At 38.1% G+C, this 25,297-nt stretch overlaps 1 protein-coding gene across 2 annotated transcripts in view; it reads right to left on the bottom strand.

Moving 5' to 3' along the window:
• Window positions 1-19,127, bottom strand: part of LOC110454033 (integrin alpha-9-like) — a 44,585-nt gene extending 25,458 nt beyond the window's left edge. Inside the window, exons 1-7 of one of the 2 annotated variants that reach the window (XM_021503353.1) lie at window positions 18,730-19,127; window positions 12,398-12,531; window positions 10,767-10,858; window positions 8,018-8,221; window positions 6,123-6,155; window positions 1,956-2,013; window positions 381-485 (exon numbers count right to left, since the gene is read on the bottom strand). In XM_021503353.1, the coding sequence (XP_021359028.1) occupies window positions 381-485; window positions 1,956-2,013; window positions 6,123-6,155; window positions 8,018-8,221; window positions 10,767-10,858; window positions 12,398-12,531; window positions 18,730-18,890 (787 nt within the window). In that variant the 5' untranslated portion in view covers window positions 18,891-19,127. The remainder of the gene's footprint in view (window positions 1-380; window positions 486-1,955; window positions 2,014-6,122; window positions 6,156-8,017; window positions 8,222-10,766; window positions 10,859-12,397; window positions 12,532-18,729) is intronic. The other variant, XM_021503354.1, reaches the window with a different exon arrangement.
• Between the last annotated feature and the right edge of the window lie 6,170 nt (window positions 19,128-25,297).

The raw sequence follows: 25,297 nt of genomic DNA, 5'->3' as shown, positions 1-25,297 counted from the left end.
ACTGATGGTCTGCATAACATATCCAAGTATCATTGTTCTTTACCTAATACTTTGTTTACGAACAATATTAAGTTTTTATCAAATTGGACTTCTGTGACCTTGCGAGGCGGTCATTGTCGTTTATTCGAAGACACTTTATAGTACTCCAATCAAAGTACCTACTGGCCAAACATAAAGATTGTTGGTCTTTCAGTTTTGAAGACGATGTAAATTCTTCAATTAAAATGCTGATGGGTCGACAATGGTATGATAATACAGACAAATAAATTTCACGTTTGATATGTCCTGGCATACATTTCAAGCGTTTCGTGGATTCGAATATAAAGCCAAATGTGTTTTAAGCGATGTATATATAGAGGAATGTATATAATGAATCTTACCTAGATATGATGACTTTTGAAATGAGTTACGCAGATCTCTATCTTTTGAAACCAAATAATCTAGCGACTGGTCTAGACCGTTGATGTCTGTGAGAACAAATCCACCTAAAACACGTTCAAATAGGACACGTTTTAATGGACACAATTCACTATTCATTTTAACATGTGAACATACCTTTTTGTCTAACCGACGTTTCTCCAGTTATGTACAACAAAATAAATTCATCAATGGTAAATAAAACAAAATTTATCTTATTTTACAACAATTATGAAATTTCTCCAACTTATATTAATACCGTTGGAACGTGTGACTAAAATCAGCTCCTAATCAATTTATATTGTTATTCAAATCATTGAAAAGCTAGGTATTCTTGATCGGTATATTTTACACATATTAATTAGAAGTTTATAATATTTTTCAACACATTTTCTTTCTTAGTGGTAGTATGAACGTCTCTTTTGCTGTATTTTGGCCTCAAAAGAGATAGTTTAGGTCGCATAGTGGCAACAGTCCATATATATAGATTTGGGTTCTGCTTGTGCAGGTATGGTTATTCATAATTATTAACCTATCTTCATAAGACGTCCTATTTCTAAAGATAAGTCTTGGATGTCCGTTTGACCAATATAAGTAACTAGCCGTCCTTATTATAGAATCAAAGGATCACCATGGTTGCATCTAAATACATCACAACATGACAGCCCTGACATTTCAAAAATCTCCCCTAAATATAGCATCCTTTTACTCAAAATATATCTCTTGAGCTGCCCTCTTAACTCATCTAAGTCTGACCCTACTAAACACGGACTACTCCTACTCTAAACTAATTATACACACTGACAAGAGCCCTAGCTACATGTGTACATTATGTATCTATACACATGTGTGTTGTCCAAAGCAGCCCAATACAATCCTGCATCTAATTACACAACATCACCCTAGCTAGCATACCACTTGCCTAGCCCTAATCTCCCAGTTGGTCAGTGCTTGTCCGACTACAAAAGAGTTACCCTTACTGATTAGATGCCCTATTCATTCGGTTATCAAACATTCCCTGTTAATCATTTCTCTTCATATGAAATAATACTTTAAACTAAAAACAAGTTCTCACCGCTTAATGAATAAAGCGCAAGAGTTAACTAGAAGCAAGTTTGTTTTCTATCTCTCTGATAAGTTGTTCGATTCGATCTCTTTCTCTGATTCAGGAGAAAGAAGTGATGCAAGATCGCATCCGATAGGAAGAGAAAGAAACCAGGAGAGGAAAGCAATGCTAAAACATCTCCGGATTCGGATTAATTTAATGGTTTAGCATTCCTTGGATTAGACAATTCCAGTTTTGGAAAGAAGAGCAATTTAGACCCCTCCAGTTTCGGAGAGAGAAGCAATGTTAGATCACTCGTGATTAGGAGTTAAGCAATGTTAGAGCACACGTGACTAGGAGAGGAAACCAATGTTAGACATCTCCTGATTATGAGAGAGAAGTAATGTTAGATCACTCGTGATTTCGAGAGAGAAGCAATGTTAGATCACTCGTGATTCGAAGAGAAAATGATATATCTAATAAAATAGCAAACCTTTGCCGTCGTAGAATCCTGGGGCCCCCATAACAGTGTTGAAGACAGGTACGAATTCCTGTAAAACAAACCAAAGCAGCACTTTGAATTTCACTTATAAATGACCGAGCACTTCATGACACAATAGCAAAACAAATACTGATCTAATATTGACTGTACCAGGGAAAAAGTTGAAACAAAAAAAATATTTAGTGTTGAACATTGAAAATGAAGTAATATTAGCTGTGAATAACAGTGTGAACAGAAGGACTCGATGCATAAAAAAAAAAAAAAAAAAACAGCGATCAGTGTAAACAGTGCTAAAGCAAAAATTTCGCTGTTTATGTACGGTGGCAAGTTACATGTAGTCAGGAATATTATTCTTGAAGTCATCCGCTTATCTGTACAGTAACATTAAACACAAGGTCATTGGTATTGCGTGTAGGTTATGTTTCGGTTTTTTAAACCACCATATAAAGAAAATAAATGCTGGCTTATATAATTTAAGCTAAGCCGAGTACAATTTATCAAGAAATCTCATAAAATGTTAGGAAACCTATAAATAAAATTGCTAAGGATGTATTCTGTTGAGAAAATAGAAAGGTAATTTTTTCTAATATAAATTTTGGAAAAACGAGTGACTTATATGTCTTTGTGTTCGGTTTAAGGCAATAATCGGTCAAATAAACCAATTTATCATAATTTGTGATTATTTGCGATTTTTGCTTAACTGTTTAACATGAAATGTTTGTTGTGTATAAACATTCATGGTTTTCGTGGTTGCTATTAAACCACGGAAAAAGTACATCAAATTTGAATGATATACGTCTACTGTTTATTTATATAGGATATCCACGAAAGTTTGTACCACGAAACGATCTAAAATCCTCAAACCACGATGGAAATTACCCACGAACACAGTACTTGGATCGTATTGCAGGATGAATTTATACAATGTCTTCCAACAGTCTTATCAGAAATCTACAAATGTTTGCAAATTATTAAGCAAAGTGCCAACGGCACTAGACGATTGGCAGCATGAATGTGTGTGCGTTTTTCTATAGATTTAGCCTGAAAGGGTAGACTTCTCGATGTGGTCCGTTTACAACACTGAACCCATGTCGCTCCTGTTACAGAAGCAACATCAGTATTTTCTTAACATCATACTTTTCGACAAGATACATATTATATCAAAGGAAATAGCATATATAAACAATAATACAATGCAACTCCAATATCTGTTTTACTACACACTACATAATCTATATTCTGATTTGACTATGAATTTATTTTATCTGGCGTGGTTACAATATGGTGAACATTACAAAATTGACGCTTTAACATTTATAGTAGCTTTCGTTATGCTGTAACATAATTTAGTTTGAAAACTCTATCAGATAAACACAGCCAAATGAAGGACTTTTAAAATACAAATACATTTAAGTAACAATTAGTCAAATACAGGCATACGATCATGTGTTCTACTTTCTTAGTCCTGTCGACATAGGCCGGTTTGACCTATCAAGTCCTAACATTCAGTATTTATGTTTATAAAGTTTAACTTGGATGAAAGCAGTATACTAAGATTGAAACTTACACCGTGGCATAAACTTTGAGCTTTGATCTCCCGTTATTAAATTGTGAAAAACAAAATGTGGACAAAAAGTGGATTCTAAAACTTCAATCAACAAAATCAAATAAAAATAGCCTCAGTGATACAATAAATACCCTTTAACGACGTTTTATATAACAAAACATATAAAAGGTCACAAATATTTAAAATTATAAAATGTATTTGATACGTTTCACTGTAAAAGTACAAAACTGTAACGGTCTCAACCACAAACCTTTTGAAATAAAACTGGAGCACATCATAGTTCTACTTCGCGTAACTCGACATGTGTCGTCGTGGATAGAAACTTAATAGTAGCTACCGTTGTAGACGTTCTCAACTGATGGTGTTCTAAAAACTGCATTACATAAAGTTCTTGAGTTTTCATTCAATGACGTCAAATAAAAAAAATGAATGGTTAAAGTCCAAAAATCAGCGGTAAAATAGCAATAGTTACTTTCACAACATATCTGACGTACTTCTACTCACTCTGGTACTTAAAAGTAACTGAAGACCACGTGCACCAGATTTGAAAGTGTGAACACGTAAATTTGTCGGAAGCAGTGTTAAACAAGGTGAACACCCTTACTGTGCCAGCGACATTGTTCTTAGGTTTGTGACAAGATCGGCATCAAAACAAATGAAGAGCTTTATTTAAACTAAATAACTAATGAAATAAAAATGTTGTGTTATTTTCCATTTTGTTGCATATTATTCTCATAATAGTTAACATTAAAAACTTGCAAAGCAAAAAACTACTTGTTACAGTTAAAAACAATAACACTTTTATCTAATGCCAAAAAAAATCAGCATCTAGTTTTATAACGAAATTTTCAGAGTCATGCTTTCATTTAAAATTGATCAAAATGTCGTAATTGTTATGAACAAAAACCTGCAATAGTAGATCAAAACGAGATTTGGTCGTGATTTAAATTTCAGAAGAGAACATTCTTAAATAAGATACAGTGTAGCAAATTAAGCTAAGCACGATGCAAAGTTTAGAAAACACAAAATTATTCATCTTATAAGACTACACTGAAGGTTTCCTATGAGAACTGCGTCTCATATTACACCTTTATGTACTGCATCTACATCTTACCTTTTGCGGTGTTTTAGTAATAGACAGCATATGACCCAACACTATTGTTTAGCACATATATTCACTTTTCCACATTTATGCACTGATAAACAATGCTATAGATATAGTAGTAGTTGCATAGATGTTTACACGAGTTTTCGAAAAGTCTCACAACTAACTTTGGAACTTGGATATTGTTTTGGGAAACCAGGCGACTATGTAAACGTGGATTGTGCTCAAGGACACAGTTGCTTTATACGAGCTCTTTACAACCACTATATTAAATACATCTAATTTCCGTGATTTGAAGCCAATATGGTAAAGAAGCAGCAGATATTTCGGTACATTAAAATATATTTTTTTCGCATACCTTCTTCATTCCAATAAAACGTGCACGTGATTTCAGAGTCCTATGATGATATAAGGGTTTCAGGGCAAAATATATGTTAACGACCCTATTATAACTTCAATACTAAAGAATAGTGTACGAATTGTTTATATCTCATCTAGCAGAAACATTTGTAAGTGTAAAATAAGTGTTAACCTGATGTCAAATATATTCCACGATACATGTGATGTAGTGGGGTGTTTATGATGTGCCCATGCTGGTACGGTCATTATAACCCTGTCGGCGTTGCCATGCTATAATGCCATGCACCATGTGGTGTTACACATGTCTTATTTTAAGTGAACATTGACTAATATAGTCTGCTAATATAGACTTCATCATGACTGAATCCAAGCTCATACTCAGTGTTGTGGTTCGAACAGTAGATTATGGCATTAAGTAAAAACTAATAAAATCTACATTTAACACTTCATCATGAAGTCATTTTGTTACTTTTGAAGAGAATGCCACAAGGTCAATGAAAGTTAGGTCGTCTGTGATAGTCGTCGATATTTAAGCATTTAGAGGTAACAACCTTTATATCTGTGAATGGAAAGCGGGGATAGTATTGCCTATCATGTTAGTTATGCAGCTCAGTTAAAGTAAACCAGTAAGTTAAAATGACAGTCATTCTTTGCAATATTGAGAAATTACACATAACGGTTTGGAATTTTGAAAGAATCAAATAGAATTAAATCAATCTGTGAAGTGAACGCTGCAAATATTTTGAATAATTGATTATTTTCGTGATAACAGCTTTTGACTTTACTTCGATGATAGACTTCCGTTGATAAAAATAACGATTTAACACCATCAAGTCTCGCATAGATATGACATTATGTTTCAAAACATGAGCCCATTACATAATGAACTTTTTTTTATCAAACGTCTTGCTTTAAGTAATTTCTAGTCAGGATCTTATCAAAAAATATGTTTCCAACTTAGTTATGACTGAGTGAAGTCCTAAATGATACACGTATCATATATGAGGGATACGCATTGGATGCATGTGTCTCGCATGCGCAGTGGTGGGAGAGATGTATAGGTAGTATTACATCTATTTCTAAAATGTAATAACATATATATATACTATTACAAATTAATTCAAACCTTGGTGTCAGCACCCCCGGTACTGAAGGTGGCCTTGAAAGAAATACAAGGGTTGAAAATGAGGCCGTAGAGGCGGAATATTTGATTAATCACAAAACATACAGAAGAAAAGATCTGTTTTGATAAATTACCAAATATATAATAGGCGGTAAGTAAATGTGATAAACACTAACAGTAATAGTACTTTAGATAGGTCAAACGAAAAAATGTTGTTTTCTGTTACATATCTGTAAAAGGTAGGTAGGTAATAAAATGTATTTAAAAGTTTTATAAGGTTTATGTAGATGAGCAATCTTGACTTTAACAGTGCTTCTTTGCAGGAAGACACACAAAATGTTAGGGAAGCCGAAAACAAGCAACATTTTTCAATTAGGTACACAGACTTACAGTAAGGTATGTAAAGTACGTAATGGAGAGTAAGTAGAAAATGGGGAAAAAGAGGAGAGAAAGACTGAATGAGTGAATAAGCGACACGTTATTGAGTAAGAAAGCAAAAGTCATTTAGTGAGTTAGACCCAAGGCGAGAGTTAGTAAGTAAATGAGTAAATTAGAAATAAAGGTAGAGGACATGGGGAAATAAATTTGCTGTTTTATATTTAGCATGATATAACTTTCATATTTGTGTTTTGATAAAAGGTTTTGCATAAATAGATATATTCTCGACAATGAAATAAGTGCAATAAATATAAGGTTGTCAAACTTTCGGATCGAGACCCTCATGTATCAAAACAAATTTACGAGGGAAAAGGAAAATACGAAAGAACAACATTATATAAGAATAAAATTGAAATAACATAAAATACAATAATATTATAAGTAAAAGCCGCGGGCAGTTATAACACCAATCGCATCTTTGAGCGTATTTTCTCTCTCTTTATGTCTGACTTTAATCGTTAGTAGTGTTTCCATATTTTAATCTCGTGACCGTTTATTCCGGGCCAAAGTTTTGAAGTTGATTCAATTTGAGGGTGCTGATTTAAATGATCAGGTGTGAACCTCGTAAAAATGTGTAATTACTCGATCAGACGCGAAATTCAAAACAGACGCCACCCGGCGTCCGGTATTTATATAAATACATATCTTTCCTTCTAGATGTCCGTTCAATATGATATTTTGGTCTAAATATATGTTTTGAGGTTCAGGAATTTAATTTATTAGCATAATAACTTGATAATTGTATAACCGCCAGTTGACTGCAAAGGAAAAGATCATAAAGACACCCTTATTGATTTGAAAAAAGGTTCATCTTTAACCATTATAGATTAGATAAAACAATCATTGTATGAAATGTCTTGTTACTAATTTTGTTTATTTCGGGTTTATCGTCCCCGAAACAGTAAGGATCATACGATGACAGGTGTTACACATCTGCCGTGGATCACGGGTTACGTTTGGCTTGTCATGGTTTAGTTAAATGTTAACTTGGTATTTAACTCGTGTCACGTGCAGATTGTAAGAATCTAAATGAGGCGGGATTCGGCATTCGGCCTTCTTTTTAATCTAACCACTCTTCTGTGCTCTGGCTTCACCAAAAGATTTACTGATTTTATCATTGTAGATATGTCGAATATGTATAAAGTGTATGTGGTCATTTGCTGAAACGCCTCTTATGTTACTGTACATGCTTTGTCTTTGAAAAGATTACACTCCTCGTGAGTTTCTGTCCCCCTGTCCATAGAAGCCAGGTTTTGTATCATACCAACTGTGGATATGTACTGGGATATGGGATTAAGGACTTAGCTACCTCAACAGAGCAAAGATCTCTGCAGCTGATGATTTTGTCCTTCCGTGTGATTAAATCAGAAAGTATCCTTTTACCCAATAAAAACTACTAAGTATTACATTTTGGTAATGTGAATTATCTCCCCTAAAATTAAAGAGTGGTATAGCTTTACCTTCAAACTTGCGGTGGAGAATCCAAGCAACCCCATGCCATATACATATGTCGACGTACTGTCCACCAGAGGTCGCTTCCTGTACATTGAACGGCTCATCGGTCCGTCAAGATTGTCTAAATCACCAACATTACAGCGTCCCAACCCGTACAGAATTCTTTTTGTTGCCTCGCTAGAAGTCATCTTGTGTTTGGACGCACAAATCTGCAACATATATTTTACTTCCTTATTGACGGCTGCGTAACAACTAATGTATGTTTCTTTATAAAAAATATCGGAAGGTAAAGTTTTTTCACAAACCTTTGCGTAATTGGTCCTATATAAAAGTTTTATGACAATTAATGCTATTTTTCACGGGAACTACTTTTCCTGTAACAGTAAAGAGGTTACGCCCACTGACGCTCAATGCACCCCTTAAATATGTCGTAGCAAAATTGAAGGCAAGCGGCTAGCTATTCGATTTGTCTCCGGTAAAAGAAAGACCTGTCAAATCGCTAGGCTTATACCTGTCCTATGGAGATTACAGAGGAGCAACATCCGACTTCAAAGCTTTTCAATTTTCCCAATTCTCCAGATTTGTTTTGATGTACATCAAACGATCAAACAATTCTTCACAAAGTGGCGCGCACTGAGCCTTTGATTTTGTCATGACATATTCCATGGGTGCAAAGACCGAAAGTGAGCGTAACCTCTGGAGTATCGAGGATGACACAAGATATCCATTTCTAAAATATAATAATAATACTTCGAGGTTCTCATATACCGCTTTATCACAACCAAGTTCGTCTCAAAGCGGTTCACAAATTATTTTCCGTTGTTATAGGGCCTTTGCAACCAGCCAATACCTTTCTCAACTCCCTAGGGAGAATACAGCCGGAGCTGCCATTTTGGCGCTAACAGCTAGCATTCAACAATTCTAGCACTGCCCAACCACGTACACATTTACAGCTGAGTAGACTGGTACAAGCGGAGTAAAGTATCTTGCTCAAAGATACAACACAGAGCCGTGCCGTGACTCGAACACGCAACCCTTCGGTCACGAGCCCGGGGTCCTACAACCTACCGTGCCTCCATAAATAATTCCTGTAGTTAGGGTATTTTATTCCTAAGTTAAATATATATTCCTTTTTTTTTCCTTGTTGAATGTCAATCAGTTTTGTTTTTCTCAAATCTTTTCTTCTACTGCCGTTTTATTGTAATTGTTTGGATTGAATTTACTGCTATTCATTTTATCTTTTCGATGGATACCGTAACTTAAAATCCCAGGATTTTTAACTATAAATATATCAATGCGACATGTTTAAATACATATTTAATTCTATTTCTGTTCGTGTTTAGTTCGGTTGTGTATGGAATTATTTTCTTATCGCATGAAAAGTAAATACAGATTCCAAAGAGCATAGAACCAATGTGCACGTGAAGGAGATTAAATGAATATGATTTTGCCGGTGATAATCGGCAGGAGAGTTGTTTTCATATGCGTACGTTCACCCCGCGTGGGGCCTCGTTTAAAATAAATTCCGGTTACGGAGTGTCATGCCTAGAAATCCTGGAGTAAACAATAAACATACTAGAAACAAATGTTTCTTCCCCTCCCATGATAACCCTAAAATCACCAAGCGGTGTACACTTGTCCACATGGTGGAGGACTATTGCCGAGGAGGTTATCTTATACTCCAGCATTCCAGTCCCTACAGGTAGGGCGTAAGAACTGTACCTGCTGCCCCCATTGCATGATCGTACGAGGCGAATAAATTTGGGATCTTATCTTTTTTCTTCTTTCTTAGCAACTTTCTTCTTCATACTGTCTCCCTTGATAATGCCTGCTACCGAACTCGGAAGCATTTAGCGCCATTGCCATCAAAAGGGTAGTTGGGACGTGAAGCTATACAGCTTATGGTTTACAAATATTTTACAAATATGTTCTAGTTAAAATTATCTCTCCAGTGTGTATTGGTATAATAAAACGGTTAAAGTATGGGGATGAGGTTGTTAAAGTATAGAAGTTTCTGGTGTCCCTTGACCATGCCTATTTCCCCCGGCCTCGCCTCGGGAAATAGACCTGGTCTCGGGATACCATAAACTTGCTTTATACCTCAACCCCATACTTCAACTGTATACTAAACCAAACCAAACCAAATCAAACTCCAGCATTCCAAGTGACAAATGTAAATAATGAACATGGATTATACACTAACAATGCATTCATCCTGACTCAGAGATACTCCTTTCCCAAAGAGAACATCCTTTAGCGTTTCAAGATCCTAGGTGGAGATGGACAGATAGTATCCGCTTATTGTGCTAGTGGCATAGGGAAGAAAGATTCTTTGTTTTTCCCGGGATTAATCCTATTTCACCAGAGCTAAACCTAAAATCGTCCTCGTGAAACACATTTCTAGGGGAAACACGTGTTTCCTTACCGCAAGGGCAATACACATTCATTTACACCGAAATAGGTAAATAAAACAATAGTGAAGATGTTGACACTTCCGCGCCATCGTTGTCGTCTGTTTCAATGACTCTTACTAATACTTCTAGAGAGATTCCGAGTAAGGAAATTATGACCGAGGAATCTCAAGCTTATAAGGGGGATACACGATGTTTTTCCCCGTCATCTTCATCCGGAATCTTACGTTTTCATAAACTGATGGATTGAAAGAAAAGGATGTGACAGACTACCCAGGTACATACCTCATATATCGCACAGTATGTTTACCAGTAAAGGTTAAGGACAGAAAGCCGTGCTCACCATGACGTTATTGTCGTTGATCAGGATGTTAGAACCGAGAAGTTGGGTTTGTTGCTCATATGTGACTATCCCAGGATTCAAATTTTCGGGTTCTGAAATAGAGAAACAATCTTGTTATAATTTCATCGATTTTGAGAGAACAGTTTTAATAAATGAACAGGTACAGGGAAAAGAACTCAACATGTGTGTTGGCATTCTTGAAATTCTATGGGTTTATTCTCTTACTGGGCAGAGATCGTAAGATAGCGTAATGCCTCGAATTTCGAGGACATGGTGATGGTGTAGATGGCTGGAATTCAATACAAAGAAACCAGAATATAGATGTTGTGTTTCAAATACAATAGTAGACTTCGTCAAATAAACCATGACACCTTGCTTTTGATTTAATAAACAAAACTTTCCTAGTGAAATGCTATGATAAAAATATCGATGTAATAAATAACAATTGAGCAGAACAGCTGTAACAAATTACCATAAAATCTTCATGTAAGGTTCAGGAAACAACACATAATCTCAGGTATTCAGGTGACGTGTACACACATATATAGACAGGGGTCTACTGCATATATGACGTGTACACATACTTACATATTAAAGGAGAACACCAGCATCTCTGACGTGTACATATATGTATAGAAAGAATGGATATCGTATATACATGACGTAAAACATAGTTATATAAAGAAGGAATATCCTTTATACATGCCATTTACACATATATATAACAAAGAAGGGATATTCTTTATACAAGATGTGTACACGTGTTTATAATCAGAGAGGGTGTCTTCTAGGGGTTCGTTCGAGACGCTGTCCTGGACTGCCGGGACAGACGGAACAGCTCTCGACTGCGATGGCACAGCTGTTCCGGACTGTCCAATCTGTTCCCGCCGAGGAGGAGGTGTGGCGCGGCACAGTGACGTCACAAACATGGCGACTATCGAACAGGACTCGGTAATTTTACAAGTGCTCAAAGATCAAGAGGAAATTTCGCCCAAAAGTAATTGAAATTGATTTTCCCTATACATTGAGACTAGTTTGAACAACGTAACATATATAATTATTATGTGAATTTTTAGCTTTAGTGATTTTTTTACTTTTTTCAAAAATGTGTTTTCTTGATCCCTTCACGGTTAAATGAGCTGAATAAAATAAGGTGTAAGTTGGTAAAATCGATTGGACATTTATTTTTTAATCATCAAAAACCACCTGCCACCATGCTAAGGGTATTACAAACAGTCGAGAGTATGCCGACGCCATATTGGATTAAGTACTTCCTGTTACGGCGCATTCGAAACGTCCTGTACCAAAGAACAGTCAGGACAGGTTCTGGACAGGCGTCTCGAACACCCCCCTGTATACATGACTTATACACATATCTGTATACATTTAGAACTCATATATACACGACGTGCACACACATACCAAACGGAACGTTACACATGACTTAAATACATATCTTAAGTACACTGTCGTACCAAAAAAAGGAATGTTTTTTTTACAGATAGACATTTTACCTGTACACATGGCGTCCATACCGACAGCTGGAATCTCCGATGTACATGACGTCTGCACAACATACTTACTGACAGCTGGAATCCCCGATGTACATGACGTCTGCACAACATACTAACCGACAGCTGGAACCTCCGATGTACATGCAGCTTGGCGACCACCTTGGAAATCCAGCTGACATCTAAAGAGTCCACCGGTTGTCGGAATATCCGGGTAGAGAGAACTGTTAGATTTCGGGGCACCAACAAGTATCCTATAATATATAACCGTAATAACATATATCACCCTATATGTCATGAAAGATTCAGTTTTGAAACCCATTGTATAAATTCAAATATGAATCGTAACAGGTCTAGGTCTAGTACGTATGTCGCCTGTTGTTGTCATTAACTTATAGCTGTATGTGGCACAATTCTTCAAAAAGCAGTTTATAAGATGTGGCAATAAAGAGGTAATGATATTTTAATGTGTACTGTTTGGTCCACAATCGGCACAAGGTATGGCCAGGTGGGCTGACGTGCTAGGTGTCTTTGCATTCAGAACAATAGTGGCCGAGTCATCCTCAATACTCCACGGATGACGCTGAATTACGTTCTCTGCACCCTTGGAATATGTCAAAGCAAAATTGAAGGCACGGGGCCAGCTTTTTGATTAGCTTCAGGTAAAATAGAATCCTGATCAATCGTTGGCCTGATACCCGTCCTTTGAAGATTATAGGGGAACAACACCCGACTAATTTGTTTATGCAATCTAGTTTTTTAGTCTCATCCACAAGATGGTGTACATAGCCTTCGATTTTACTTTGACATATTCCAGGTGGGGAGGGGGAGGGGCAGACAGATAAGTAAGCGTAACCGATGGAGTATCGAGGATGTGGCCGCGTGGTATTGACAGTTTGATGTAAGTGAATGGTTGATGAAGAGTAAGAGGAACGAGTGGCCGAATGGTGTGGCATGTTGGGTGTTTGTGGACAAACTGGTTAGAATCATAACAATGTGTAACGGAGAGTGGTAACAGATTGGTCTAGAATTCGTATAGTGTGTGGGTGGACGGGGAAGCACTATGTTCGTTTAAAATGTGGAAGGGCATCCTCGATACCCCGGGGGTTACGCCATCCTCGATACCCCGGGGGTTACGCCATCCTCGATACCCCGGGGGTTACGCCATCCTCGATACCCGGGGGTTACGCCCACTTATACTCTCTGCACCAATGGAATTATGTTATGACAAAATCGAAGTCTCAGTGTGCGCCATACTGTGGATCAGACGAGAAGACTAGTTTGATCCTTTGTTGTACATCAAAAGAAGCTCGCGGTTGCGTAACGGTAAAATTGACTGGCTTTGAAGTCGGGTGTCGCTCCTCTGTAATTTTCAAAGGACAAGTAGCAGACTAGTGATTGGTCAGTTTTTTTAGTCACGTGCCTTCAATTTCACTATTATATATTCCAGGGGTGTAGAGAGCGAAAGTGAGCGTAACCCCTGGATATCGAGGTTGGTGGAATGGAGGAATGTCAATCTCTGGTATACAGGATCGCTTACACGAGATTGCACCCATATTCTCAGTAACACTGAGTATAAACAGGATCCAGAATCAGTATCAGTAGGTATGTAGTAAGTGTAGGGAACAAGTTGTAATAGATACAGGAGGAGTCGACGAGTGTTTGTAAGATGGGGAGATAACTACACGGGGAGGGTAATTACAGTCGCCTGCCATTAACTTTGCTTTGGATATAGCTGTAGCAAAGCTGAGCCAGGACAACTCCGATGATCAGGCAGGTCAGTTGGTTTGAGCGATGGTATGAAAATACAGGGTTCGAATCCTGGTGTAGCACCGCTACTTTGTTCCAGTTAGAACACTGTTGTTTATTATATTTTGTTTATTATCTCATCTTTATCACTTTTCTTAAAAGTCCCACAATGATTGTTTTTGCAATCATTATCACATAACTGACCAATCTCATAAATATTGTAATAAAAACGTGTAATAAAACTCAAAGGTGCTGCGATTGGTCAAAACCTTGGAAACACATTCCCACGCCATTACTTGTTCTATTTTTTAATACATTTTAAAGTATTTTTGCTATTAAATGAAATTGAAGTGTTTATTTTATCATAATTATTTTCATTGCATTTAAAACTTTACATTATTTGAAAGAAAAGTCTGGAACTACTTTGCAATTCGCGGAACGGCAAACCTATTATCGAGGTAATTTACACATGTGAATATGTATTTGAAATGTTGTAGAAACACTTTCTGAAAAGCACTTTACTCTATTTCCTCGAATTTTGACTTTTTTTTTTTCATTTGTGAAGGAAGGAAAAGATCGGGTAAAATTAATCGTAAAACAATTGTCAATTATTAATACAAACATGGTCTTGTCGAAAGAGGCTGTAGACAAGGCCACCCAATCGTACCGTGTATGTTCATTACTTCAGCTTAAAAACTAGTATATATTAGCAGTTAGACAAAGTTTCCTTAGCTAGACATTTTGACAGATAGATGTCTGTGAGGGCCAAAGTGCACTACTATATGTAAACGTGGAATTTTCCGACACCGTTTGGAGCAGAAGAGTTCCGACTCCAATTATTGGCGTAGCACTCATGTCATTAGGGTAATATCATAAATGTATTTAATTATAAACTAAATACTTATAATACTATGACAAATTTACAGAACGTTTAAGATGCCCTGTTCGGTTTTTGCTTCCAATTGGAATGAAGTAATTGTTTGTTTGCTGTTACCCGACTGACCCACTTAAAATGGAATCTAGAAATCTATAGTTTATTTTTGATGAAAAAACGCTGAAAATTAACCGATTTTCATGAAGAAGTCTGATATGTTTGTAAAGATCTACCTACTTACCCACTGAACAAAAGGTGAGAAGGGAAAACTAAAAATAAACTTTTATCATGGACAGCACTATTAGTATACATATAGTTATTCTGACGTCACGTTAGACTGTCATAGTGCGAGATGAATTGGTGGGAAATGATAAAGCTGAATTCTGTCTGGCTAAAACAAAACGAGTACTGCATGGCACATATTGTGTGTAATGTACTTCGTTTAATCCCACTGGGTACATACAAAAATGGTTTTAAATGACCGTCTCGGATAACACTTCTCATGCCTCAACAATCCTTTCCCACCAATTGACTTGGCATCGCGACCGTCTCACGTAACATCAGTAAAACTAAATGCATATTCGTTGTATTTTGTATATGATGTAGAATTTGTACAACCCAACTCTCGATCAGAATATGAACATAGATGGTTGTAGCTGCTTGGGAATTTAGGTAGTAATAACTCGGGAGTGAGTGACAAACCAAGCCACTGTACAGCACCCGGTTATGATTTGTTAATTGATAAAAATAAAACCAAGCAAATCGAATATCTCAATATTACTTAAATTGTTTTCTTATGTTGATAACAGTCAGCCAGACAACACCAATATGTAGGACTAGGCTGTATGTACAAAATAGAACAAGTGTTATTAACTTCGGAACGCTGTAAAATGGATCATACGCAGACACATCCTCGATATCCAGGGGTTACACTCACTTTCGCTCTCTACACCCCTGGAATATGTCATAGCAAAATTGAAGGCTCGTTGTGCGCCACCTAGTTGAAACAAGGAGCTAAATCGATCCTTTGATATACATCAAAAGAATATCGCGGTCACGTAACGGTAAAACTTGACATGCTTTGAAGTCGGGCTTCTCTCCTTTGTCATCTTCAAAGGACAGGTATCAGCCTAGCTATTGGTCAGTTTGTTTTACCTGAGACCAATCAAACAGATTTCTCCGTGCCTTCTAGTTTGCTATGACATATTCCAGGGTTGTAGAGAGCGAAAGGGAGCGTAACCCCTGGAGATCGAGGATGACGCAGACATGAGTTGAGAGAGTCCTACCACGCCCATTAATTTTAACCATATTTATAAATATTACAGGGGAAATGTGACATCCGTGTAACACATATACACACATCACTGTTAACGTCCTACATCAGAGTAGGCGACGTCCTCGCTACATCTAAGAGGCAGTGACTGTTTGATGCTGACACAATCCTCGTGTACATGTACAATAAACTATAGTGATGAACAGTCTAACTCGTCATCAAAGGATGTATTGTAGGGTCACGTTAGTAGTGTGTGTATAGCACTGCAGTTGGTGTCACTGACAAGGATTAGTAACTCGTGGGTCTTGGAGAGTTGGGAGGTTCGGACTAGGAGGGCCTGGAGGTTGGTTGGACTAGGAACTATAGGTTGATTTTGGACTAGGAGAGAGTGGTGGTTGCTTGTGGGTATTGACAAGATCAGTGGTTGGTGGGCTTAGGATAGATCAGTGGATGATGGGACTAAGATAGATCAATGGTTGGTGGGACTAAGATAGATCAATGGTTGGTTGGGACTAGGAGAGATCAGTGAATGGTGGGACTAGGAGATATCAGGTGTTGATGTGACTAGGATAGATCAGTGGTTGGTGGGACTAGGAGAGATCAGTGGTTGGTGGGACTATAAGAGATCAGTGGTTGGTGGGACTAGGAGAGATCAGTGGTCGGTGGGACTAGGAGAAATCAGTGGTTGGTTGGACTAGGAGAGATCAGTGGTTGGTGGGAGTAGGAGAGATCAGTGGTTGGTGGGAGTAGGAGAGATCAGTAGTTGGTGGGAGTAGGAGAGATCAGTGGTTGGTGGGACTAGGAGAGATCAGTGGTTGGTGGGACTAGGAGAGATCCGTGGTTGGTGGGACTATGAGAAAACAGTGGTTGGTGGGACTAGGGGAGATCAGTGGTTGGTGGGACTAGGAGAGATCTGTGGTTGGTGGGACTAGGAGATATCAGTGGTTGGGCGGACTAGGAGAGATCAGTGGTTGGTGGGACTAGGATATATAAGTGGTTGGTGGGACTAGGAGAGATCAGTGATTGATGTAACTAGAGATCAGTGGTTTGTGGGACTAGGAGAGATCAGTGGATGGTGGGACTAGGAGATATCAGTGGTTGGTGGGACTAGGAGAAATCAGTGGTTGATGTGACTAGAGATCAGTGGTTTGTGGGACTAGGAGAGATCAGTGGTTGGTGGGACTAGGAGAAATCAGTGGTTGGTGGGACTAGGAGAAATCAGTGGTTGGTGGGACTAGGAGAAATCAGTGGTTGGTGGGACTAGGAGAAATCAGTGGTTGGTGGGACTAGGAGAAATCAGTGGTTGGTGGGACTAGGAGAAATCAGTGGTTGGTGGGACTAGGAGAAATCAGTGGTTGGTGGGACTAGGAGAAATCAGTGGTTGGTGGGACTAGGAGAAATCAGTGGTTGGTGGGACTAGGAGAAATCAGTGGTTGGTGGGACTAGGAGAAATCAGTGGTTGGTGGGACTAGGAGAAATCAGTGGTTGGTGGGACTAGGAGAAATCAGTGGTTGGTGGGACTAGGAGAAATCAGTGGTTGGTGGGACTAGGAGAAATCAGTGGTTGGTGGGACTAGGAGAAATCAGTGGTTGGTGGGACTAGGAGAGATCAGTGGTTGGTGGGACTAGGAGAGATCAGTGGTTGGTGGGACTAGGAGAAATCAGTGGTTGGTGGGACTAGGAGAAATCAGTGGTTGGTGGGACTAGGAGAAATCAGTGGTTGGTGGGACTAGGAGAAATCAGTGGTTGGTGGGACTAGGAGAAATCAGTGGTTGGTGGGACTAGGAGAAATCAGTGGTTGGTGGGACTAGGAGAAATCAGTGGTTGGTGGGACTAGGAGAAATCAGTGGTTGGTGGGACTAGGAGAAATCAGTGGTTGGTGGGACTAGGAGAGATCAGTGGTTGGTGGGACTAGGAGAGATCAGTGGTTGGTGGGACTAGGAGAGATCAGTGGTTGGTGGGACTAGAAGAGATCAGTGGTTGGTGGGACTAGGATATATAAGTGGTTGGTGGGACTAGGAGAGATCAGTGATTGATGTGACTAGGAGAGATCAGTGATTGGTGGAACTAGGAGAGATCAATCGTTTGATGGGACTAGGAGATATCAGTGGTTTGGTTTACACTAGTAGAGACGGGTTGATTAGGAAAATAATTGTTGAGTTGTTTGTCGGACTAGGAATGGAGAGGAAATGGGACGTCGAGGAGGTTGAGAGTGTGAAGGAGATAAGGAAGGGAGCCATTTTATCGGAGGAGAATTGGTGCAGTAGGAGGAGGGAAAGGATGGGGAGTGATAAGGGCAGATTTAACCGAGGGAGATCTAGAATGAGGACGAAACTAAGCAAAAGTAGAATGTTTATTAACACTGAAGATTGTTTACGTTTTGGTTACATAAATATTTTACGTGGCTTGGAATGTTGACGTTAAGATATTCAGTTTCAATTTTCCTAATGATTGCTGCATAAAAATAACATTATAAGTTCTCCAAACCATTATCAAATATATAGATATAAGAGAGACCATCTATATCCTGGTTGGAATAGCTGGTTGTAGACCTTACCACGGCTTGTTTTCTACGTGAAACATCCCAGAGGAAAATCCAAATTGTATTCCCTTTTGAGGTCCGTTAACAATCACAAAGTTTTCCGTGTCTAAGTTGAATCCCAACACTCCTCTTACAAATACAGTCAGTAGTAGAAACACACAAGGCGGGGTCGCCATGACGAACCCCAACTTTCTTTGTAACACGCAATCCGCCGCAGAAACAGGCAACGTACTCGGTATTTCTTTTTAACGTTCAGATATATCCATACTTGAGAACACTCCTTAACTGACAAACTATTTGTAAATTTTGTATCCGTGATATTAACTTCACACAACTGACATACAGGCTTCAATTGTAACCTAGCGGATGTGAGAGGGGAAGCTGGAGAATGCGCGCACTGTAACCTTAATACTGATCACGTCCTTATCACCGCTATGCTAGTATGGTGTGCTTAACCGTACTTGAGAAATACGACTTAGCCAACTTAATCAAGAAAAAAACTATATCTTATCATATCGTAACCGCATGTGTGTGTAATGTGTAAATATGAGAGTATGGTCTAAACAAACTAGGACGTTAGCCCTGGAACAGACGGGGCGATAATATGGTTACTGGAGACTACACGTGTTGGGTCCTTACGACCAGATGGTTTCCATGTTTAAAATATATGTAAGGTTTACTTATCTCTGTGGTGGAAACCTGTGGAAAATCAAAACCAGAAGGAATCTAATTTGGTGAACCCTACCCACATATATAAGACAGGTTGTTTGTAATAATCCCCGTCAATATTAATACTATGTGTAATACTCCTAATTACCACTACTGCTGCTGTTTCCACTGTACAACACTACTGTACGTACTACATCACTGTACTGCTCTACTACAGGCGCTTCCGCCACCATCAACCCCACCTCTCATTATTTTGACTTTTATCGTAAATGTTTACAAAATGATTGAAACTTCGACCATTTTTTTCGTTGACTTTGTCTTTGCAACAAATCTATGTAAGTAGCTATAATTCGCCTGTTTATGCTATCTGATACGACCCAGAAGACTGCGCGACGAACCTTTACACAGCAGAAACACCCTATTCGAAATCCAATGATAAAAATCTGTTGATACATTTCCACTACACCCTTTTCTCGTGACGAAGCATCGGAGGCTGTAAGTGAACTATTTGATTGAAGTAAACAGTTCCAGACATCAGAATCTGACCACAAGCCAGGCTGATAGACAGCCTTTTCCATAGTCCATCTCAAGTCTGCCTCTATTACACAATTGTAACATTGCTGTCGGCTTTAGGAATTATTTTTAATATTTTAATGATTGCACCATTTAATGTTTTCATACCATATACCATTATTGGAATTTCATAACGTATTCATGATAGATTTGTTTATTTACAATAATGCTTTGCGTATACCGATTTCCGATAGGCATACATGCGTGTGCTTGCATTGCTTTTACTTCAGCCCTCTGCCCTGGGCGCTTTATACAATATAATATAAGACCAGGGCCCGTATTCATGAAACCGTTCACATGCCCAAGCATGGATTTTGTGCTCAAATCTAATTTTTTGTTCCGATTATAAAGTATTTACAAAATCTTGTGTTGTCAATAATTTGGGAAACAATTGAAGAGACTTAAAGATAAATACTGTATACCTTGTTTACAATAGAATTTTTGATCGTTTGACATGATTTAAGCGAATTACAATTAAGCTGACTTGAACACAGAATCTATGCTTGAGCATGAGAACAGCTTCATGAATACGGGCCCAGGTTTTTTGTTCATTACAGCCGGGCTATAATTTGCGGTTCTATTACAACCAAGTTCGTAGGTCGTCTCAAAGCCGTTCACAAATTATTATCCGTGGTTATAGGGCCTTTGCAATCAGCATTTAACTTTCGTGCATGGTATAGTTTTCTTTTCAGAAATAATGTATCAAAGCTGTCGTCATACAGGAAAAACAGTTTATAATGCGTAGTAACAGGTTTTGGCTGTGGTATGGGGACCCTGACCTCTAACCTCTCTATCAGGAAATCCTATTAGCAATGACTGTTCCGTAAACATTTGTGTTAAGTTGCTCTTGTGTATGTAAGTCCACGAGTGGATGTTACCACAAAACAAATACGCCCTTTCCAATGCCACAACATTCGCACGTATTAATCACACAATGTGCATCTAATAAGCATTAGGACGAACCGGAAACTTACTCTCTAAGTATTCTACTTCCGGTCAAAATGACATTCCGGAAACTAATTAGTAGCTTAACTATGAGATGTCGGTGTAATGAAAAAACACAGGTTTTTAGAGGTCCGTGACCTAGGGATGATGGTAAGGATGCTGGGAAGGTCGGAATATAAGAAAGGGAATGTGAAGAGGGTCAGGGTTTTCAGGATAGGATTTAGTGAGAGCGAGGTCTAAAGGGGGCATGTGGAGAGGGTCGAGATTTACGGGATGACACGTGATAAGGCTTTGAGGGAAGACAACCACACATCGTCTCGACCACATTTGCAAGAAAAATGTGGAGATATTCGGCAGGTTTCATAGGACCGTTAGCTACATAGAGCGTCCTAGAATGGCATATTCGAGCTAAATACGCACTGCATGCTATATTGTATGATAAATTATATAAATGAGATCAGAAATAAAAGATGTCTTTCTTATTCTCAAATAATGTAATTAAAGATATCAGTGCGAGATGAAAATTCTTATTTGTGAAGTGAGAATGATGTTCCAAAGGCACCACAAATAAAATATAGGAAAGTTCAGTTAAATTCTAGAAATACAAGTATGATTTTGTAACTAGAGAAGAAATTGGGTCGTGGAATACTTTTTGCTGTGACTGTAAATAAATACACGTATAAATCAGTTTTGCTGGCTACACTTACTGTAAATGTATGATCTGCTAATAGGATGTGCCAATTGACCTCTTTTGTGTAGTTTCCGGTCTGTGGAAACATTTGTGCGTGAATGCGTTAAAAGGATATCACGTTATTCTGTTTGCAGGGAAGTGAAGTTTGGTAAGGGATCAAAATAGGATTATAAATAGTCACCATGGTTCTAATGAACGTGACTTTCAATTACCCGGAAGTTATTTTATTGTTGAAGGCGTGGTGTTGATATTGTGGCCGATAAGCCGCTGGTGTTAGTCAAATCCATTGTTATCTAACGATAGTTAAAGTCGTATTCCTGGTACAATGTACTTGAAGCAAGTCCTATACACCACGCAGTCTCGTAACATTTTAGCATAAAATAACTAAATTATAAGTGTTAAAACAATTATGAAATAAGTTTTTCCATCTGATCTCAATTACTCTTGTTGGCCTAGATTGAAACGCGCAGAAGATGTTAAAGTTTGAGGAAACCGGATTACCCAGTGATAACCCACGTGCTGGACTTCTCACATGTCCTCTTTTTGTAATAACTAATCATCACTTCCTGGTATTTAGACCTTCGGAATAAGATTCATCACTTTGGTATGAAAAATGAAGACTACATTATGTAAGTGTATTTTGAACACAAACAGGAAGTTTTACGAGCTTTCGAAAACGCCTGTTTCCTTTGTCAAGCAAGGAGTGCAAACAACAGGTGTCCTCATCTAGGCCGTTTTTGAAAATTGTTCAGCGAATGGGCAGACACATTACTATTTAGACGATAATTTGTTCTTCCTTTTCATAACAAGGAGTGGCACTGTAGTCTAGTGGTAGGACGCCGGGCTAGTGACCTAAGGGTGGCGGGTTCGAGTCGCGGCACGGCGCTGTGTTGTATCTTTGAGCAAGATAGTTTACTCCGCTTGTTTCAGTATACTTAGCTGTAAGTGAGTACGTGGTTGGGCAGTGCTAGAAGAAATGGCAGCACCGGATGTATGCTCTCCGGGGAGTTGAGAAAGATATTGGCGGTTTGCAAAGGCCCTAAAACCACGGATACTAATTTGTGAACCGCTTTGAGACGACATAATAACTTCGTTGTGATAAAGCGGTATATAAGAACCTCGAATTATTAATATTAATATTATTCATAATAATTTTATGCTGGGGAATTCTTTTTTCCAACGCATGAAGCCTGTTGACACTTTTTTTTCGGTAACATCTCTCTACGGATTAACAAAAGCGATGATCTCCTTATCGTAATGTTATCATGAGTATATGGATTGAATCTGGACTTTTCTATCGTTCATTCCTGAATGAAGTATTTACTTACACAAAACGTGAGCGACCTTAGCGAAGCGAAGGGGTTCAAACGAAGTGAGTAATTAAATTGTCCCCCGTTCATACCTACATTGACATTGGACAAATTCCAAATCACTATTAATGGGTAGGGAAACATAAAACATCATTTTAATTATGAAGTGTTTCTTTCATTCTTAAATTTTGTAAATAACCATCGCAACGTCATTTCGGGCCGTGATCGCCTCATTCGACTTGAGCGATCGTGTTGAGAAAATGTTTGAGGAAGCAAATAATAAACTATAACCTAGGCGTCTCCGCCAAGAAAAAGTGTTCAACAGTTTAGTCTGGTGTGAATGCAAACTTGAGGGGTAGTGATTCGGGAGCTCGGAGATATATCGGCAAGTGATGACATCCCGTTTAATAAAGCGGTGCGTTATCTAGACTTGTCACGTTTTTTGTTTCAATTAGTGGGTAGTGGGAGGAACGTTATGCGACGTAATTCCGATCCCACATCCCTCGGCGTTTTGGTTGTTGGTAGTCTCGGCCTCGGGCTTTGAGCGGTGTAGGCCTACTGTTCAGAATAACGCGATCGGCGTTAGCCATGTTCGTGGAAATGTAGGAATATGTGTGTGAGTAAATTAACCTCTGTTCATACGTTTTAATGTTTGAAACATCCCGATAAATTCCCTTAATCGTCAATTGTTTTATCGCTGTGCACAGACCCATGATCGTCAACGAAATACCTTGTTAGTTTGAGTTTCGTCGGATTGACATCATTACTACAGACGACAGAACAGGTCACTTTTGTGAAAATGGTGTAGTCTACAAAAACAAAGTTGTTTCGTTTAATGGGAGACAACTCGAACAACAACTGCTGTGGAATTAGAAAATCTTAAAAATATTCTCATGAAAAAACAGATGTTCATACTAATACTAACAGATGTTTTTGGGGTCACATGTGCGTCTAGTAACCAATCACAGAACTTGTAACAAATCACAAAAACATTTTTGTAACTATATGATTATATCTTCCTTTGTCAATGGTATATGAAAGCGTTGGTATTGTACGTTTTACTTGTCTATCTGGATATGGAATTTGTTTTCAATATTTTTTATAGAGCTTCTTTGTATTTTTCACTCTGTTTCTATGTATTATTTTGTTTCAAAAAACAAGGCTGTGAACATGCAAACTCAAAATGTAGGAAGCGGAAGAAATGTCTCAATTTTCAAATGTGTACCTGATATCTCCATTATTGTTATCATTAAGGTTGTTACATATACTAGCGGAAAAAAGAAACTGTACATGTGGAGATTTGTTATAGAACATGTATTAACAACTGTATATACACGAAAATTCACACACATGACTGAGTATGACACATACACACTATCCGTGTGTCATTGACAATTTTTCCCGTGCAGTTTGCTCTCTATAGGCGTTGACCAGTTTGCACGTTTTTCTCGTCCATTCATCCAATTCGACAATGAAAGCTTATTTTTCAAATGTTGGGTCACTCTGTTGAGACCAGTGAACAGTAAAAACAGCATTATAACGTTTTAATTCGTGATTAATGCTATGCCGAGGCTCAATAAAAATGACCGCATCCGGATTATTGGTATGCTTCAAGCTGGTATGGGCCAAGCCGTTGTCTCTACACATTTTCATGTCCATCGAAACACAATCCGGAATTTGTGGAGACGACATCACTGAGTGCCTGTATCCTGAACTTGATATAGATTTTAATATAGACGAATGATTAGAAGTAATTGAGGGTCTATCTAGGGGTAAATCTGATGGTATTGATATGATACTTAATGAATATTTTATTGAATATAAAGATATTTTTTCACCGGTTTTATTAAGGTTATTTAACACTATGTTACAAATGGGATATTTTCCAGAGTCATGGGCTCCAGGCGTCATTATTCCTTTACATAAAAAGGGCGATAGAAACAATGTCAATAATTATAGGGGAATTACATTAATTAGCCATTTAGCTAAACTGTTTACGTCGTTGTTAAATAAACGTCTGTTAAAATGGAGTAAACGAGAAAATATTGTTTCCGATGCTCAGTTTGGTTTTAAGCCTGGGTTTGGTACAAGAGACGCAATTTTTGGATTACATAGTTTAATTATCAATTCGATAGAACGGAACAAGAGGCTTTGATTATAGTAAGGCATTTGATAGTTTGACACACCAGAATTTGTGGTATACACTTTAGAGAAGTGGTATTAGGGGTAGACTACTTAAGGTAATTAAATCAATTTATTATAATGTACGTTCATGTGTGAAATTACATGGTAAATTATCCGCCATGTTTGATCTACATGTCGGATTATTACAAGGGGAATCGTTATCTCCCATGCTTTTTTCATTATTTGTAAATGATATGGAAAATGAATTTAT

This window comes from Mizuhopecten yessoensis, unplaced genomic scaffold, assembly GCF_002113885.1.
Source record: "Mizuhopecten yessoensis strain PY_sf001 unplaced genomic scaffold, ASM211388v2 scaffold7635, whole genome shotgun sequence".
Lineage (NCBI taxonomy): Eukaryota > Metazoa > Mollusca > Bivalvia > Pectinida > Pectinidae > Mizuhopecten > Mizuhopecten yessoensis.
This window is presented reverse-complemented; position numbering and strand designations above follow the sequence as displayed.